This window comes from Phocoena sinus, chromosome 5, assembly GCF_008692025.1.
Source record: "Phocoena sinus isolate mPhoSin1 chromosome 5, mPhoSin1.pri, whole genome shotgun sequence".
In the NCBI taxonomy this organism is placed as follows: Eukaryota; Metazoa; Chordata; class Mammalia; order Artiodactyla; family Phocoenidae; genus Phocoena; species Phocoena sinus.
The window spans coordinates 93,647,571-93,666,442 of record NC_045767.1 but is presented as its reverse complement, the minus strand read 5'-3'; the positions used below and the strand labels follow the sequence as shown (position 1 = coordinate 93,666,442).

The 18,872-nt window shown below is 46.1% G+C and overlaps 1 protein-coding gene across 6 annotated transcripts in view; it reads right to left on the bottom strand.

The window, feature by feature from the left end:
* Nucleotides 1-18,872, bottom strand: part of SHROOM3 (shroom family member 3) — a 311,495-nt gene that overhangs the window by 53,149 nt on the left and 239,474 nt on the right. For all 6 annotated transcript variants that reach the window (XM_032632338.1, XM_032632340.1, XM_032632339.1 and 3 more), the window contains one exon: nt 5,941-6,072. In XM_032632338.1, the coding sequence (XP_032488229.1) occupies nt 5,941-6,072 (132 nt within the window). The remainder of the gene's footprint in view (nt 1-5,940; nt 6,073-18,872) is intronic.

Genomic DNA, 18,872 nt, shown 5'->3' with positions numbered 1-18,872 from the left:
CAAAATGAATGCCCGTAATAATAAAATAAAGATTCAAGTCACCTGGAGATCCAGAACATTACCACTACTGGTGCAGCCACCTGTTCTTTGCCATATCATATTTCCTTTTAAGTAAAAGCATCTAGGGATGCAAACATTGGCATTAAGCATAGCTCTGAACAAAAATTTCAAATCAAAGATTGTATATGGATAAAAGCTGAATTCAAATTATTGTGAAAAAGGGAAAAGATAATCAAGTATTTAAACCTTCAATTGTGATGGAGGTAAACACTGTACACCCAGCAATCTCAATACACACTTCTTTTCATGTAAACTCAAATGAGAAGACCACACCTTTTCTTTTAATATTGAGACTACATTTGCAGGTTCCTTTTCTTTATACAAACGTTGGCAATGAGAATAGAGAACTTGGCTACCAGTACATAGATAAGTAGCCTTTCCTTGTGAGAAAAAGAAATTGTTTACTTGAAACTCCCCGGGGAAATGGGGAAGCAAAACCATGAAGTACACGACAAAGAGCAACTGCTAATCCGAATGAGATAAAGAGCCACTCTAAATACGTACATCATTAATATGGTGACTGTATATATAGGAGAGAAAATGATTGAAAATTCCCACACAGAAATATTAATAGTACACTGAATTACCCGGGGTGCTCAAATAATGAGAATTTTCATGATAATTTAGAGAAATGGGCTTAAATTTAATATGCGGTTGGTTATTAATTTTTCTTTATAAATAGACATAGCACAACATCAGAAAGATATCTGTGAAAGGCTTATCAGTTGAGAATCCTGCCATGCAAGATTCAAAATCTCATTCTAACATAATAGTGGGCTTACCTTGTGGCAAAGAGAATCATCCTAGATAACAACCCTCTGGCCAACGGCATGTCATATTCAGGAGAGGGATAAAAAGCCATTTCACCCTGTTAACTGCTCTTTCTGCTCCTCCCTGGGCTGCAAAGGCTTCTCAATGATTCCATGCAACTCCCATGAGACAGCCCGAACCGCCTGGAACTCACTAAGCTCCGTGCAAGTGGGAGGGACTCATTCCCAGCCACCTCTGTAGATTGTCAATTAAAATTCAATTCCTGCTCTCTAAGAGGGAAGAAGAGAAAGTGACCCTTAGTAACTTTCCCGGAGAAGAGCCAGCATCTTAGACAATAGCACACAGCTTGGGAATGCCAGAATTCTATTCTGTGGGCAGGAGGAGGAGGGAAGCAAGGAAAATCATCTGCTGATAACATGCATCAAACTGCAATCAGGAAGTTTTTTTTTGTTTGTTTGTTTGTTTTTGCGGTACGCGGGCCTCTCACTGCTGTGGCCTCTCCCGTTGCGGAGCACAGGCTCCGGACGCGCAGGCTCAGCGGCCATGGCTCACGGGCCCAGCCGCTCCGCGGCATGTGGGATCTTCCCAGACCGGGGCACGAATCCGTGTCCCCTGCATCGGCAGGCGGACTCGCAACCACTGCGCCACCAGGGAAGTCCAGGAAGTTTCCTTTTTAATTGATCTTCTCTGCTAAACCTGCACCCTCCTCCGCGTGCAAAAATGCCGCTGTCTGTAAAGCTGCGTGTTGATTGCTTTAAGCTTCCCACCCTTTGGAGGCTACTGAAAGAGGTCCTACAGCAACATCCACTGAGGCTTCCTGAGACGCACTGTCCTGAGCTCGCTAAGTCAGGAGGACGAGGACAGCACTCACTGCCAGTGGAAGTGCGAGTGCCAGCTGCTAACCCTGCTGCCCAAATAAGGATGAATGAAGAGTCAAAGCCTGAGCGTCTATGACCCATTCATCTCAATTTACTTTACAGAGCACATATCACCATGTATGGGAAGTGTTTACTGATTAGATGAGATGGTCATTATAATGATGGTGGTGACTGGTGGTGGAGAATGAGGATGGGACAGGAAGCTCATGGAGGAAAGCACTGGCTTGGAAAATCTTGAGTTTTAAGCTGGAAAATTTTGTCTCTTGAACTAACTCATTGAAATACCCTAGCCTGAGGCTTGACAGATTTTAGGGAGAAGTTCTGCCGAGATAAGTTAGATCATAGGACTCCTATTGACAAGTCCGACAAGAGAGAACTCAGGGATCCAAGCAAAAAAGGAAAGGTGGGATTGGATGTGTGCGAACATTAAGCCCTGGACCACTAAGAGCTTCTTTCTCTCTTTACCTTGGTGGTTTGGCTGGTCTCTGTATATACCTGGAGTGAGGGTGGAGGGGAGTTTCTTCCTTTTGCTCTTTCCTTTTTCTTATAAATAAGTGAGAAAATCCTTTCTGGCTATTTTCTCCATGAAAAAGGAGCTACACATACCCATGACCCACTGGACTTGGAATTAGCTCATGAGGTGATCACAGCTCTTTTCAATTTCAAAATCGGTGTAGGCTTCTGTGACCTGTCATGAATTAGACTTGCTCAGTGCCCACTACTAACCTTCCACCTCAACACCTGTGAGACTCCTCAGATGATAAGCACATCATGTCTGCTCTGTCTAAAGACATCAGCACCTCACCCCTTCCCATATCTCAAAACAGGACTTAGACCACAGCCAGCTTGGAAGAATTCTTAGTGGCCAAAGCTGGAACAATTTGAGCAATAAAATAAATAACAGTATTGGATTATAACCCACAGAATAAAATAATAGGAAGGAGTCCTTACTGATATAAATAGTTGGATAAATAAATAAGTGGAGGAAGGAGACAGCTCCTCCTTACAGAAGACTTCCAATTAATAAATGTGGAAGGAATGAAGGAAATACAGACTCACCTTTAGAACATTACAGTAATAACGGTCACAGACAATATCCGTTGATAGATGCTAAAACCAGTGGGAGAAAGTTTGAGGAAAAACAGAATATTTGTACAGCCTCAAAACTATCTCCCCCCTCAAGATATGTATTCGTTTACAAGGAGACAAACAATAACTTTACAGTGAGGAAACCTGGCAACATCACCTTAACCAGATAATCAAGGTTAACATCACCAGTAGTAAAACACTGACACCATGTAACCCGGGAGAGGACACACTAAGAAGGACACATCACTTCTCTGGTATTCTTGCCAAAAATGCTCAACCTCAATCCAACCATGAGATAGTATCAGACAAACCGAAATAGAAAGCGTTCAACAAAATAACTGGTCCATACTCTTCAAAGTGTCAAGGTCATAAAAGACAAGGAAAGACTGAGGAAGTATCACAGATTAGAGGAGACTAAGGAAACATGACAATTAAATACAACGTAGGATCCTGGAATGGAAAAAGGACATTAGCGGGGGTGGTGGTGGGGAAGGTGAAATCTGAATAAAGTCTATAAAGCCTTATAGTCTGTTGATAGTATTACACCAATGATAATTTCTTAGTTTTAATATTTACACTATGGTTTTCAAAGATGTTAGCATTAGAGAAAGGTGGGTGATGGGTGGATGGGAAATCTCTGTACTATTTTCACAGCTTTTCTGTGAGTCTAAAATTATTTCAAAATAAAAAGTAAAAAACAAAATGGGCAGGATTTGGGATCCGAATAAATTGGATGAGAACCACACCAATTTCCAAGTTTAGTCCAACATCAGTAAGACCTGGGTTGCAGAGACCTCAGAGCATAGGGAAGAGTTATGAGGTGGACTATTGTAGGGGCTTATGATATACTTTTGGAGACAAGACACACACAAGTAAAATTCTTAGAGTATAAGTAGAGCAAAAATTCCAGCCAATAGGACATGAGCGGGCATGAGGTATGCAACATGCAGGTCATGACGTTTTCAAAAGGAAATTGCTTGCCTATCTGCTCCCTTACAGTCTCCCTTCATACGGACACAGCGTCATGAGCCAGTTCTGACCACACTGATGAGGGCAACCCCAGCTTGTTTTAAAGATAATCGCTTCATGGTTCTAACCACAATCTCTGCGTGGTTAGGATGCCAACTGGACACACATTGAGGCTCACTTGTTTCATCCAACTGTTAAGGATTGTTTTATGAAATATTTCAATTGTTTCAAGCTCAAACCCAGGTCTGCGTGGTTCCACTCTTCACGCTCTTAACCTGCTCTTGATCTGTCTCCTAAACTCAAACCAAATCTGTCTCATCTCTTGTCCCACCACCACTTGCTAAGTTCAAGCCTCGATCATTGCCCACCCAGGCCAGGGCGATAACTTCCTAACTAGGACTTTCTGGCCTAAAGTACTTTGGCACTGATGCTACATTAACCTACACACCTCAGTGGCGTCTCGTTAAATAAAAGGCTCTGACCCTCTACATTCTGAAGATCCTAGGAGGCTGAAAGGAATAGCAGTAACCTTGGGGATTCTTCTTCTTCAGGCTGTCCCTGGAGCAACATTTTGCCCTTATAGATGGAGCCTTCTGCAAATCTCAGCCTGTCCTCAACTGGTATGTTCAAACTTCTTTTGAATCCTTTTTTCAAAGAAAACCTTACAGAGAATCTTAATGTAGATACCATATACAAGTGTTGTTGGATTATAGGAAATATAACAAATACTTTAATGTATATTTGCATAAACATGGGTAATTGCATAAATCTGTTTATAATGTTTATTTATTTCTAATCCAAGCCCACGTGTCTACATGAAAGAGCCACGCCCTCGCAAACTGAAATCAGGATAATTGACAACAATGATAACCAACATCTACTGAGCGCTTACGATGGGCTAGGTACCACTCTAAGTGTTTTATGTATATTAGCATTTTCAATCCTTTCGGCAACTCTTTGGGGTAGATTAGCTATTAAACTCATTTTATAGATTGGAAACAAAGTTTAAATAACTTGCCTGCAGTTATCTATTAAGTAGCAGAATCAAGATTTGAATTCTAGGTAGGCTGATTCCACAGACAATCCCCCCCCCGCTCCATCTTACTCACTATATTATACTGCCTTTCACGCTGGCACACAGACTTATGTGACAGTGATGAAAGGCATTATGAGAATGATAACGGGAACATCATTATACCACCACCTAATGTTTACTTCACCTGACATTTATTTCTTGTTCCCCAGGAGCGGGGCTCCGTGCTAAGTGCTGAATACCTTATCTCATTGAATTCCCACAGTTGTCCTAGGAAGTAGATTCTGTTATGCTGATTGCTGAGGCAATAGGGTGGAGTGGCTGTGAGCTCAAACTGCCTGGATTTGAATCTACCGCCTCCTAACGAGATGCCTTTACACTAGTGCAAACCTCACAGCGCTGGTGTGAGAATTTGATGACGTATGCAAAGCCCTAGCACATAGAAAGCACAGATAAGTAGCTTCAAATTTTTTTTTTTTTTGCGGTACGCGGGCCTCTCACCGCTGTGGCCTCTCCCGTTGCGGAGCACAGGCTCCGTCCGGATGCACAGGCTCAGCGGCCATGGCTCACAGGCCCAGCCGCTCCGCGGTATGTGGGATCTTCCCGGACCGGGACACGAACCCACATCCCCCGCATTGGCAGGCGGACTCTCAACCACCGCGCCACCAGGGAGGCCCCCTGCAAATTTTTATTAGACCAACTTTGTAATCTCAGGACATTCCTCAACTAGAGATAGGACGTGTTCAGTGAATATCAGTTCAGAGATGAATCAATCTTGTTGTACAATGTAACACATTAGTCATTTCCAAAGTGTAAGATGTTGGTGTATCTCTTTTAGTGTTTTTAATTATAGCTTTAAATACAGTTGCCAATGTATTTTTAAAAAGATATTTGCATCAAATGATTTGAGGGACCCCCAGATTACCTCCCAGGAACTTGATGCTTCTTCAGAACCTAGTTTGAAAACTATCATTAGGTGGTTATCCTTCTGAACCCCGAGCTTCCATCTGACCCCCTCGTCCGGGCCCTCCTCAGCTCTCTCACGCGTCTGTGTTCTCGACCAGCCCTGCCCCCGATTCCCTCTTCCAGCAGCCAAGTCCCTCTTCCGAACCGCTCAGCGCAGCCCTCTGTGCCTCTTACCTGTGCTTCAGCCGAAGTTTAACCCCTCCTGACCATGCTGCTTTCCTGTGCTGGGGGTCAGAGGTCAGGTGCTCTGGGCCGAAGGACTCAGAGGTGCCTGTGTCTGCAGGGTCCGGGTCTGCACACGCATCTCTGGCAAAAATAGGAAAACAGGAAGTTGAGCGTGATGGTGTTCATGGGCAGGGGGCACGAATGAACCCGACCTGGAAAATGTATGAGAATTAACCCTGGGGTTAGAGGAGAGCAGCACAGCTGAGCGTAGAGGTCTAAGCCTGCACCCACCTAGGCGCTCTGCCCGAAGGAGGGCAAATGCGCTCCTGGGGGTCTTCATCCTCCCCTATCTGTGTTTCTGTGAAGCAATAACGTGCACTTCCCAATCTTGGAATACCAGCTTTTTCCAGCCAAGGGGGAAAGAAATATATATTGACTGTTATGAAGATGAACCCTTCTATATAACTCAGTAGCCACTGGTAAGTAAGTGAAAAACTGGCCTCACTGAAGCAAACTGTCCAGGAAGGTAGTTCCCTGAGACAAGTCCCCACGGCCTCCTGTCTCGGTTTCGCTGGAAGGAGAGCGATCCTCCAGTGCAGCAGCCCTCGCTCCGTTCAGTGGGTGGCAGCTCGGGGGCACAGGCCAACTCTTGAGGCCGAGCTATTTCACATTGTTTAGATTCCACCGTGCCGCAGGCAAGCCTTCTGTGTGTCCATTTAACTCCACCCCCCCCCCCACAGTCCCTAACACCATTCCCATAGCCCTTTCCCTCCATACTCCCAGGCAGGCAGAGAAAAATGTTAAGGCCCGAGTGCCCAGGGCGTCCCACCATGGGAACGCATGTATTTCTTCTCCGGAGGAGAGTCTTGGCTCCTGAATTTCCAAACACTCTGACTGCACCTTCAAGGCCTCCTCTTGATCAGACTGTCTGTCCCCCGCATCAGGTTCTGAGGAGGGCTTGCCACACTGGGTACCAGTGGTGTGTTTTCATGTCTGTCTCTGAGAGCCAACTGGTAGCCCCTGCACCACGTCCTCTGGAGAAGGCGCAAATGCCTGCTGTTTCGGCAGAGCACACAATGTAGGAGCCTGGCCCTGGAGTCTGCTGCAGAGTCCTGGCCTTACCCTCTGACCAGCTCGGTACCTTGTCCTCTCTGTGCCTGTTCTCTCGTCTCTGAAATGGGTGCAAAGGACCAATGGCTTTCATAGAGTTGTTGAGAAACTTAAACTAATTCAGATAAAGCACTTAGGAAAGAGTCTGGTACATATTCGACCCTCAGCAAATCAGCTCCTGTTATTATATGTATCCTGCAGAGTTCCTATAAAGTTTCTGGATAACGACTATTAACTGTCTAGCATAGTGCCTATACATGGGGTATGTGCTTAATTAACGAATCATTTTCATTACTGTCTTCAACAGCACCTTCATTTTAGAGCACCTTTCAGCTAAGATGTCATGTAAAATAGACACAATTAAAAAGACCTAATTTATGCTGGAAATAACAGCAAAAAGAGTTTTGTCCAGAGTTAGCATGTCAGAGCCTTTTGCAGAATTCATCATGTGGTCTCCAGTTAGGATTTCCACAGCCCTCAGAGGCACCAGCCCCAAGGGCCATCAGGCTTAAGCTGAGGTGGAAAGTATACTCAAAGGTATCTCATCATCACATGAACATAAATGTGACACAAACATACACAGCACATCCAAAACCACCCATTGGTAGAATCCATTCCGACAGCAAGCTTGCCCTTCCAGCTCTCCTCTAGACCCTGACGTTGTCTGCTGGGGAAAAACAATAAAGACCAGGCCTGAGCTTTCAAAAAAACGTTGTGGCATTTAATAACTTCCTCTTTTTTTTTTTTTTTTTCCTAAACCACAATTGCTGGCTCTGTCCTTTCTGCACAATGGCTGAGCCCTTTTCTCTCTCCTTACCCCCTCCCCCCTCTCTGGGAGGCACCAAGGGACGGAAAGTCCAGGGTGAAAGCTGTTGGAGTAAAGGGCTGGCAGGAAGAGCAGGCAAATGGGAAGGAGATGGAAGCAAGAACATGAGACTGTCTTATCTTTTTAAGGATTTTCAGTGCATGATCCTTTTCAACCCTAGCAGAGATGAGCACCCCAGCAATGCCCTCCAGGGGACCAGCTGACATTAACAACTGGGTGCAAGGGTTCATAAAACCAGGGTTGGGGTTGATTGTTGCTGATGGCGGCCCCGGGCTAAGTCACAGCAGAGCCTCCCTGCTAATCTTCACCTCCCCCACCCTGGATGGGCTGGCTCCTGAGTGAGCTGTCTGGATGCACACACCAAGGAGGAAACAGGTTGGAAGGAGTGCAGGAAGAATCACCAGCACCCAGAGCACTCCTTTTCTGGAATCACCTCTTTCTGGAATAACCTGGACAACAAATACACATTTTTAAACTCACATGTTCTAGTGAAAAGAAATTCCATAGTGAATCTTGTTAGCAAAACTTATGAGATGTCTTTGAAGGCTCTTTTTTTTTTTTTTTTTTTTTTTGCTTTAAGGGGGCCTCTCACTGTTGTGGCCGCTCCCGTTGCGGAGCACAGGCTCCGGACGCGCAGGCTCAGCGGCCATGGCTCACGGGCCTAGCTGCTCCGCGGCATGTGGGATCTTCCCAGACCGGGGCACGAACCCACGTCCCCTGCATCGGCAAGCGGACTCTCAACCACTGCGCCACCAGGGAAGCCCTTGAAGGCTCTTTTTTTTTATTTTTTATTTTTTTTGCTGTGCGCGGGCCTCTCACTGCTGTGGCCTCTCCCGTTGTGGAGCACAGGGTCCGGACGCACAAGCTCAGCGGCCATGGCTCACGGGCCCAGCCGCTCCGCGGCACGTGGGATCCTCCCAGACCGGGGCACGAACCCGCGTCCCCTGCATCGGCAGGCGGACTCTCAACCACTGCGCCACCAGGGAAGCCCTGAAGGCTCTTTTTAATATTGTTTCTTGCTGTTCTCCAGTCTCAGTATCACCAACTATGAGTGAGGAAACAGGAATCCGAGCTGACTTGAGAAGATTTAACGGGGGCTAAAAAAAAGACTGTGGGGCTTCCCTTGTGGCGCAGTGGTTGAGAATCTGCCTGCCAGTGCAGGGGACGTGGGTTCGAGCCCTGGTCTGGGAAGATCCCACATGCTGCGGAGCAACTAAGCCTGTGTGCCACAACTACTGAGCCTGTGCTCTAGAGCCCGTAAGCCACAACTACTGAAGCCCACGCACTTAGAGCCCGTGCTCTGCAACGAGAAGCCACGACAGTGAGAGGCCCGCACACCGCGATGAAGGGTGGCCCCCGCTCACCGCAACTAAAGAAAGCCCTCGCACGTAAACGAAGACCCAACATACCCCAAAATAATTAATTAATTTAAAAAAAAAAAGACTGTGATCCACTATCCCAGTATCATCTTTCTTTGCCAGATAGTTAAAGAAACAAAAGATCCACGCCAACCACCTACGTATTTCTACTTTCTATGATGAGTACATTCATATTCCGAGCCCTCACTATTCATAATTCATGAATATATACAGACTGCTTTACTATTTGGTATTTCAATAGAGTCCTTAACTGCTTTCTGAACTGAGTTTCAGCCAATACTGAAGAAAAAGTTCTGGATCGTCCTGTTCCTGTAGCTCTCTTGAGCACCATGAAAACTGGGGAGGGTCCGGGGAAGCTGGAGAGAAAGACATACAGAGCTGGGCCGGGCCCGATATCGTGGTCTCTCCAGATCCCTTGTGCTCCTGGTTTCTACTGCATTTAAATGGAGATGGGCAGGGGGGCTCCTATCTCCTTAGCATGGACTGTTACAACCTTAGGAAGAGCCTGGTTCTCAGAATCAGCAGTTTCGTCCTTTTGGTTGTGTTTTATCCAGAAACAGCTTGCTTGACAGCCACATCCATTCCTGTCCCCACCAACCCAGCACCTACCCAGCAGCCAGCAGTACCTTTAAAAAAATAAGCGGAGTACGTCATCTCTAGTAATAAAACTTGTGTAGCTTCCCCATGCATTCTGGAGGAAATCCAAGTTCCTTAACTTGGCTGTGAGGTCTCCAGTGACCTGGCTCCTGCCCACCCTTTAACATCTCCCCTCTCATTCGGCCTGTCCTCACTGGCCTGGCCTGGGCTCCCCAAGCCTGCCAAGCTCTCCACTTCACACATGAGGTTCCCTCCACCTGGAACAGTCTTCCTCCCGATTCTCTGCTTGGCTGACTCCTCCTCAGTCTTCTGGTCCCCGGTGGAACATCACCTCCTCAGAGATGGCTTCATCTACCTCAAAGAGTCTCTTCCCGGCACCTGGTCTTTCCCTTGGTTGCACGTGGAGCCTCATGTAAATGTTCATTTGTACACGGTATGTACTGGACAATAAGTGCAACAGGGCCCATGGCTGACTTTTCTTCAGTTTTGTGCTTTTAAACCACTACATACCCAGGGCCTGAGACAGTGGGTGGGTCATTGGAGGCACACAACACAGACTTATAGAATGAATCATAGTTGATTGTAAAGGGAATAATTGTGTAATACACCCAAGGTGGAGCTCTCTGCCCTTCAACTCTTAAAGGCATTAAATTGTTTACAATACATGTTTGGGGGAAGGTAGGCATCTCTTTTCTTGTAGTCACTTTCTACATAAGGTTGTGAGTCGATTTCTTTGTGAAAGTAGAATTCGGCTCTAACTCTTGGTCCCTGTCATCAACAGCTGCTTTTGTGGAGTAGAGAGCAGTGTTGGGGGACCACTGGCCAAGCCCTTCGACAAACAGTTGGTGCAGCTCAGCGCAGTTTCGCTGCCTTATGTTTCGAAGCAGCCAGAATGCCTTTTGAGATTAAGCAGACAGACCTGCATTTATACAGGGCTAAGTTGTCCTCAGAGCCCTCTGGAGAAATTCCTTCGGATTTAGGCTAGGTGCTTGCGTGTATTCATTTTCACAAGTTGCTTCATGAAAAGTCGTGTTCGTGGTTTCCTAGGTTTCTATTTTCTCTTTGTGCCACTCTGTATCCATCACGCAGGAAACTGGTCCCACCGTCATCTCTGCATCCTGTTAGCAGGCCTCTTGTATCATCACCTCAGGCTCCCCAGCACTCTTCCCTTCAGTCTCTGGGAGGCAGAGAGGGCCTGGATTCTCGGCTTCTTCAGTGTGCAGAGGAAGATTTTAAGAACTGATGCCCTTATGTTCAGATTTGTTTCTTAGCCTAACGTAGCTGTTCTTCATTTGCTGGTGACTGGGCACTTACCAAAGATTTCACAGACATTCTCAATGAATTGCCCTTTCTTTAAAAGCTCCTTGTTTCTATTGCTGGCCTTTTGGTACCTATGTATTTAGACTTAACCTTTCGGGTCACTGTCCCTTCATTACTCTCCTTTCTTTTTTTTAAATGATGACTTACCATCTAGGAAGCTGTTCACACTGCACTCTCTCAGGCCTGTATCCTACCCAGTGCGTTCCATCATAGGCATGCCTTTTACTTGTCCTCAAAAACCCTTCTGCTCACCCACCTTGGTTTGGCAGCATGGTTATTACAGGGGGGCCATACCTAACCCTTCAGCCATGCATAGATGTGCTCTGTATGTCTCGGGCCTGTGTCTGTCTGTACCTCCTGTTCCTCTTGCTGATGCCTTTTCTCACTTGATTTCCCCTGAAACCTCCCAAATGGATCAAGTGTACAATTTATACCACTGACAGTCAGCATATTTCTGACTCTTTCTGAAAGCATAAGCCTAACTATCTCCAGATCTTAAGCCCGTGACCTCTATGCCAGCCTTGCACAGAGACTGGAAAAGGGTGGGTAGGGGAAAAAGCCAAATGATTAGCCAGATCTTTTAACCTACCTATTAAATATTTAATCTGCTCTGGATTTACTTTTGACTTCAGTTCCTCCACCCACTGGGCCCTATGACATAGTTAGCCAGGGCAAGTGCATAAGAAAACCAAGGGCCTGGGCTTCCCTGGTGGCGCAGTGGTTGAGAGTCCGCCTGCTGATGCAGGGGACACAGGATCGTGCCCCGGTCTGGGAAGATCCCACGTGCCGCGGAGCGGCTGGGCCCGTGAGCCATGGCCGCTGAGCCTGGGCGTCCGGAGCCTGTGCTCCGCAACGGGAGAGGCCAAAACAGTGAGAGGCCCGCGTGCCGCAAAAAAAAAAAAAAAAAAAAAACCCCCGAAAACCAAGGGCCCTCATGCAAGGGCTTATATTAAGCTGGTGATATCTTTACCACTGGAGCATCTGGCCCTAGTCGTAAACACTGAGTCTGATCTCAAATCAACTCTAGCGAGTAGCAGGCTGTAACTTTGAATAAACAATGTAGATTCCGCACCCAGATGCTTGGGTTCCTATTCTGGCTCTGTCGCCTAGTAGGTGTTCGACTTCGGGCAGGTCACTCAACCTCTCGTGTCTCAGTTTCCTCCTCTATAAAGTAAGGATAATCTTAACGCCTGCATCAAAGGAGAGTTGTGAGGCTTGAATGAATTAATATGTGTGACGCACTTAGCACAGTGCCTGGCAGTGTTCACTTCTTACCAATAGAAAGGAAACTTACATTTCTTGGGCACGGGGTACATATCAGATACTGTGCTTTAAGAAGTTATTCATTAATCTTATCATTTGAGACAGCAATGATCCTCATTTTATAGATAAAGAAAGCAAAAAGAAAGAAAACAAGTAGAAAGAAGTCTGGCCGGAGACCATGCCACCCCTCCTGAAATGCCTCTGAGGGTCCCGGGACTTTGCTTACTTTTTTCTTTTTTCTCCACACTTGCCTGGCATTTCTGCCACATGACCCTTTTTCCATTCATATGAGACAAAAAGATACTAATGAAGACAAATGACCAGCAAAAGTACCAGAATGTTACTACTGGGTGATAGGATTATGGGTGATATCTTTCTTCTCTTTCTCTAGACCTTGCAAATTGTTTACAATCAACATTTATTATTTTAACTATCAGAAAAAGCAAAACTAGCCTTATTTTTTTTCCTTACTAGAATGGGTCTAATTTCTCCGTAGTTTTAAAGGAAAACCTTTGTCGGGAAATGGCAGTGGAGCTATCTACCCTGGGAGTAAATCTGGGCAGTGAAAAGACATCATGCTGGTGGAGGGTTTACTTTGGGATCCCTCACAACCGTGGAAAAATACCTGGAGGAGAAAGCAAGATTTCTGGGAAACCAGTATCAGTAGAAGGTGATGAAATCGTCTTAAGAAAGTGAGGCCTCTGTCTTTCTTCCCTCCCACCTTCTCCTCTCCCTAGTGTCCAAAGAAACATAACAGTTCCATACTTTAATATTATCCATTATAGCTTGAAAGTACCTTCTGTGCATTAGTCCATTTGGCCCTCATAATAAATGCTAAAGGGCAAGAAGAGCTGGTATTATTTATCCCCACTTAACAGATGTAGAGACAGCCCTCAGACAGGGATAGTTACTTGCTTGAGCTCAGGACTTGTAAGCTCCGTGAAGTCAGGGTCCCTAACTCTAACTTTCATGCTCCCTCTTTCATATCATATTGCCTTTAGAGTCTACAATACTAAAAATCCTCTGACACAGGTGACAAACAATACCAAAGCTTCTTTAAAGGGAAAGCTTCTTCAGAAGAAAGTCAAAAGTTACTGATGGCTACTGCTCAGATGGGTCCCCTCTCTGTCCCTAGCCCAAATGTCCCTAGATCTAGAGAAATGATGAGACCAGATTTTGGAGGGCTCCTCCCCCATGCCACCCAGACTGCACCTTGACCCGGAACTTCCTGTTGATACAGGACACGCTTCATGTTGAGACTCAGAGCACACTGCTACACCCAGCCCAATCATCCATTCACTCAATCAACAATCGCTAAGGGTCAACCAGGGACCACACAATGGATTAGGCATCAGGCTTGCAGTGGTGACAAGCCTATTTAGACAAGAAAATCTCCCAGTCCAAATTCCTAAGACCGCCCTCTCCCAGACCACACAGCACGGTGTAGTACCAGTTACGACCTCTAGGAGGGCGTGCTGGAGAGGATCTACTAGAGATGAGAAGAGCAAGAAAGAGAACAAGAAGCAACATGGTGGGGGTCCCAGCAGCCTGGGCAGTGGCCAGGCAGCCCAGCTTTGTGAAGGCTCTCGGTGCACCTGGCACATACCCACCCTGCCTCCACGATGCCCAAGAGGAAGGTCAGATCCACCCAGGGGTCAGCGAAGGAGGAGCCCAAGGGGAGAGCAGCTCCCGAGAAAGTGGAAACAAGCTAAAAAAGGTGTCAGGAAAGGATAAATCTTCAGACCAAAAAGTGTAAACAAAAGGGGAAAGGGGAGCAAAGGGAAAACAGGCCAAAGTGGCTAAACAAGAGACTAAAGAAGATGGACCAGCAGAAAACGGAGAAACTACGAACAAGGAGAGTCCAGCCTCCCCGATGAAGCAGCAGAGAAAGAAGCCGAGTCTGATTAATATCATACACCCTGTCTTATCAGTGGTCCCTGTCTCCCTTCCTGTATACTCCAGAGGAAAGTTTTAATCAACTATTTTGTAAATGCAAGTTTTTTAGTAGCTCTAGAAACATTTTTAAGAAGGAGGGAATCCCACCTCATCCCATTTTTAAGGAGGTGAAATCAGTTGCTGACTGTTTATTTTTCGGTACAGCCAGAAGATAGTGGGATATTGAACATGGGAGGCTTTGATTAACATTCCATAGACGGGGGTAATTTTTATATCCTATAATACAAAGCATACTAATTTGGAGTCAGTAGTGCATGTAATATGTCTTGAACACTTTAAATTACGTCTCTTCCCATGTTGTTTTTGGTAGAATTGTTTCCTAAAGCAAACCACTCCTTAATCTTGGCTCTCCTTGTCAGAATTTTGTGCACTCTGGTACATCTTCGGTCACGGTCATCCAGTTTTCCTAGTAACTTTGTAAATGTGCTACGAACAACTGAAAATTTAAGTATGTGGTGTATATGGTATTAAATCATGAATTAGTGCGACTTACGATATAACAGCATATCAAAATTTAAACATATTGGTACTTGATATCCTGTTAAGGAAAATTTGCCTCCGAATTTTAAGCTGGAAAATCGCCGGAATAACTGTTCAGAAGAGAATCACAACTACACAATTTTTTAGATTTTTGGTACATTCATTAAGAATTGTGTGCAAATTGAAATGTCTGTGTACTCATCCTCAAAACAACCAATCAAATCTCAATTATGAAAAGAAAAAATAAATCGACACAGTGGAAGTAACACAGGAAAATAGATTTGGTAATACTTCCTCCATTGTTTCCACAAAACATTAGGGAAAAGGAGTTTGGATGGCTAAGTAGACACCAAAAATGGCCATATATGCATGTACTATTATAGAGGGAAATAGTACTGGAGCGGCAGCCAGGAGGCCTGCACTGGGTTGGTACAGATGTACTTTAGGGTTCCTTTTACCGTTAACAGTCTACAAACCAAGGGGGGGAAAGGGCATAAATGACAAATCCTGAGTGAGAAAACGATTTCTCGAGTATCTCCGTCCACAGGTAATGAGCACTTTCTACACGCAGATTCCAAGCTGGAATCTATGCAGAATAGAAGACAATTTCTGACTTCCAGCCTTGCTGGAGAGACACACAAAGAATTTGGAGCCAGATCAACTTGGGTTCCAATCTGAGCTCTGCCACTATTCTGTCTGAGCCTCAGGGCCTCTTCTGTAAAAAGGGGACAGAGTATGTTGTGCCTGGTGACACGGCTATTGGGACTAGTAAGCCGGGCATGTGATAATCACTACAAGACAGGAGCTATGATCATTTGATCTAAGTGACCTACATGAGAGAGGTGAATATGGGAAGTCACCCAAGGGGTGTGACAGGATGCTGCTATAACGATCGGCTCTTTAATTCCTTAAAAAGGGCAACAGCAAATGTCCAAAGCCTTTGGCGAGGGATATAAATATTTAACGCCACAGTGGAGGTTTTTGCATATAGGAACAGGAAATATGGGGCATTACCTGGGCCCCTTAGGAACAGACTGGCACAGAGGACCCAGCAACCAGTGTGAAAGAAATGGTTCCTGGAACATCAAGGCAGAATTGGCCTAAGGAATTCTTCTGGAGGCCTCCTCTCACCAGAGGGAGCCTCAGGCAGTGGGTAGGGTTGGCACTCAGCGAAAGTGTCTGCATGGCTGTTTTAAAAACATGATGAGCTTGGGCCCAGTTTTTTTTAGCCCCTGGAGTCCTCCCACGTCAGGCTCTGGGGAGAGACTCCTGCCCTCCCGCAGGCAGAAGTGGGTGGAGGGGCTCTGGCTCTGGAAGGTCCCTGGGATGGCAATGTGGTCTGTGGGAGACAGGGTCTCTCTTCCATCTACTTGCAAATAAGTTGCTCCTGTCCTAGACCTGCCTGGAGAAGAGGGGGTAGACGTTAAAAATGTAAATGGACGTGGTCATTCATTGGGAGAAAATAGGTCCCTGGCTAAATTTGGCAACAGCTGAGGAATCTTAGCAAAAATGAACTCACCCCCTTGTTTGTGAGGGAGGCCTAATCCTTACTTTGCCCAAGAGGATTACTGGGTCTTAGAAAGAAGCTCACATGCACTTTTTTTAAGCTCATGCCAACTGCATTTGTGTCCACAATATCCAAGATTCTTGCTGCTTTTTAGGGTAGATAATAGACATTCCATGCTATTTAAATGCCTCCAAATCTCAAACCTAAATGTTTCCAACCTTTGCTATTACCCAAAGTAAGGACTCTGTCTCCCAAGCTTTCCCCTGGCTGTTGCTTTATATTCTTTGGAAGCACATTTTAAATGGAAGGCAAGGTACCAAATTGCAGTCAATTTGTGGAAAAGTAATTGTTTGTGGTTTACAATACACCTTTTCAAGGTGTTTGTAACTATGGTTCCACTGGCTAAGTTTCTACTTATCCCCACCATTTTTCCTTTCCTTTGATGACTATAGGGTTAGTGTAATACAGTCCAGAGTGCTTTTTCTTTTCTTTTTTAAAATCCTGTGTGTCCCCACTCACCCCAACACTACCCTATCCTCTCCAGGGAATTGTGGACCCAGTGACATACATAACACAAAAGTGGGACTGACATAAAGCTATCTTTAGCTTAGCATGGCAGTCTCAAAACATCATTAAAACATATTCCTAATTGACACCTGTGTTGGACTTTACAATTTACCAAGTATTTTTACATAACAAATTCAATCCTCATAATAATCCTAAGGAGTGTTCTCCATCTTTCGCAGAAAATGAAACCGAGGCACAGGTCATTTAAATAAATCGCTCAAGAACACAAGTAGAGTGGTAAAACACAGACCCAACACACTATAAGGCTCCAAAGCATGCCCTTAACCACGATCTACAACAGCCATATCACCTAGGGGCTCAGATATCTGTAGACGGCACAAACTCTAGAAAACAGAGCTGCCTGATCCCAGGAAAAGCACAACAATCCTTCCAGTGCTGGCTTCCTCAGGAGCGATGATCTCTGGTGGCTTCTATTGGTAGCCACTTCTCCTCACCTTCACCACCAGGGCTGGTTAGTTTCCACTCGTGGTTAACAATTCCTGTTTCAGCTCTGGGGCCAATGGAACCCTAAATGAGAACGAATTTGGGCCTCAGATGGTATCTAAAGCGACAGCTTCAAGACAAACTCTGAGCTAGTCACGTTCTGCTCTTGAACCTCAGGTCCCCACATGATCCCCCAGTTTCCTGTGCCCACCTGGTCCTCCAGGCTGGAGGAAAACTGGCCTTGGATACCAATTCCTTCCAGACCAGAGCCTGGTCTTGTGAATGTCAACTACGCATAAACAGGTGGTACTGGGCACAAAAGCCAAAGCGAAAGCAGGTGGGAAAGTGAGTGGTCATCTTTATCTGATCGGACAGAGCAGGTCCTACCCCCTCCCCTGGGCACCAACACACAGGAGGCGGCAGCGGGCAGGCCAGCCGAGGGCAGGAAATACCCTGTGAGTCGTGCATCACCCCTGGTCTCCCCTCCCACTAGAACGCCAGCATGCCAAGCCTGGGAAAGGTACAGAATCCACGACAAAGAGAAGGTACTGGACTGTGACCCCATGTCATGAACCAGTGGCGGATCGGGGGCCTCCGTCCCAGACAGACCTGGCTCAGAGGGGAGGCAGCCTCCTCCCACTGTGGAATTCCAGCTGCTAGCGGTGAAGAGGTAACCATGGGAACTGATACAAAGGGCTTCAAGTTGAGGGAAAGAGGCTGGAGGCGATGGTGAACAGGCAGAGTGGGACTTCAAGTGACAGTCCTGCAATTCTCCTAACCTTAGCTGAGCACAGTTACTGTGGATCAGACTAGAGACAGGTGGAGCTTGCATAGAGCCAAGCAGCCTCGAGGGGTCAGAGACAACCAGAGTGCCAAGACCCCTGTAGGTTCTTCCTCCAGATTTCTTTTCTCCCCTTCAGAGAGTGGAGCCCCAGAAGTCTCGTCTGCCAGGAACTTTGCCCTGAGATAACGTGGCTCACTTGGGTGGACAAAACTGGTACATGGTGACATTCCTTCTAATACAAGCAGCACTTTGCAAAGGGGCTCCTCCTCATGCCCCCTGGCCTCAGCCCACTGCCCCCAGCGGCACCCACTCTGCTTGCTGGGGGGCTTTCTGGCGTGTCTTAAACAGACCTGGGCGATTGAGGAAATGGTCCTGAGATGCCGGCTGTCAAGCTACACTGCAGAGGAGAGGCATGGATGTTGAGAACATTAATACAGAGCATCTTGCACAAAAACCTGTACTCTGGTGGGGCAGGGTGGGGATTAAGTGAAAAGGCTCATATCTAAACAGGGAATCGTGTCTGTAGAGATATTTAACGACGCTTCCCCCTGAGGCATCCACATGTTATTTTAATTGGCCAATGGGACTTTGTATGTCTGCATTAAATCAGTAGGGTTCTCAATCTACCACTTGGGATTTCTTCTTATTTAAAGTTCTAACTCAGGGTTCTCCAGAATCTGGCAGTTGAGGAAAAGCCATGAAAATGGG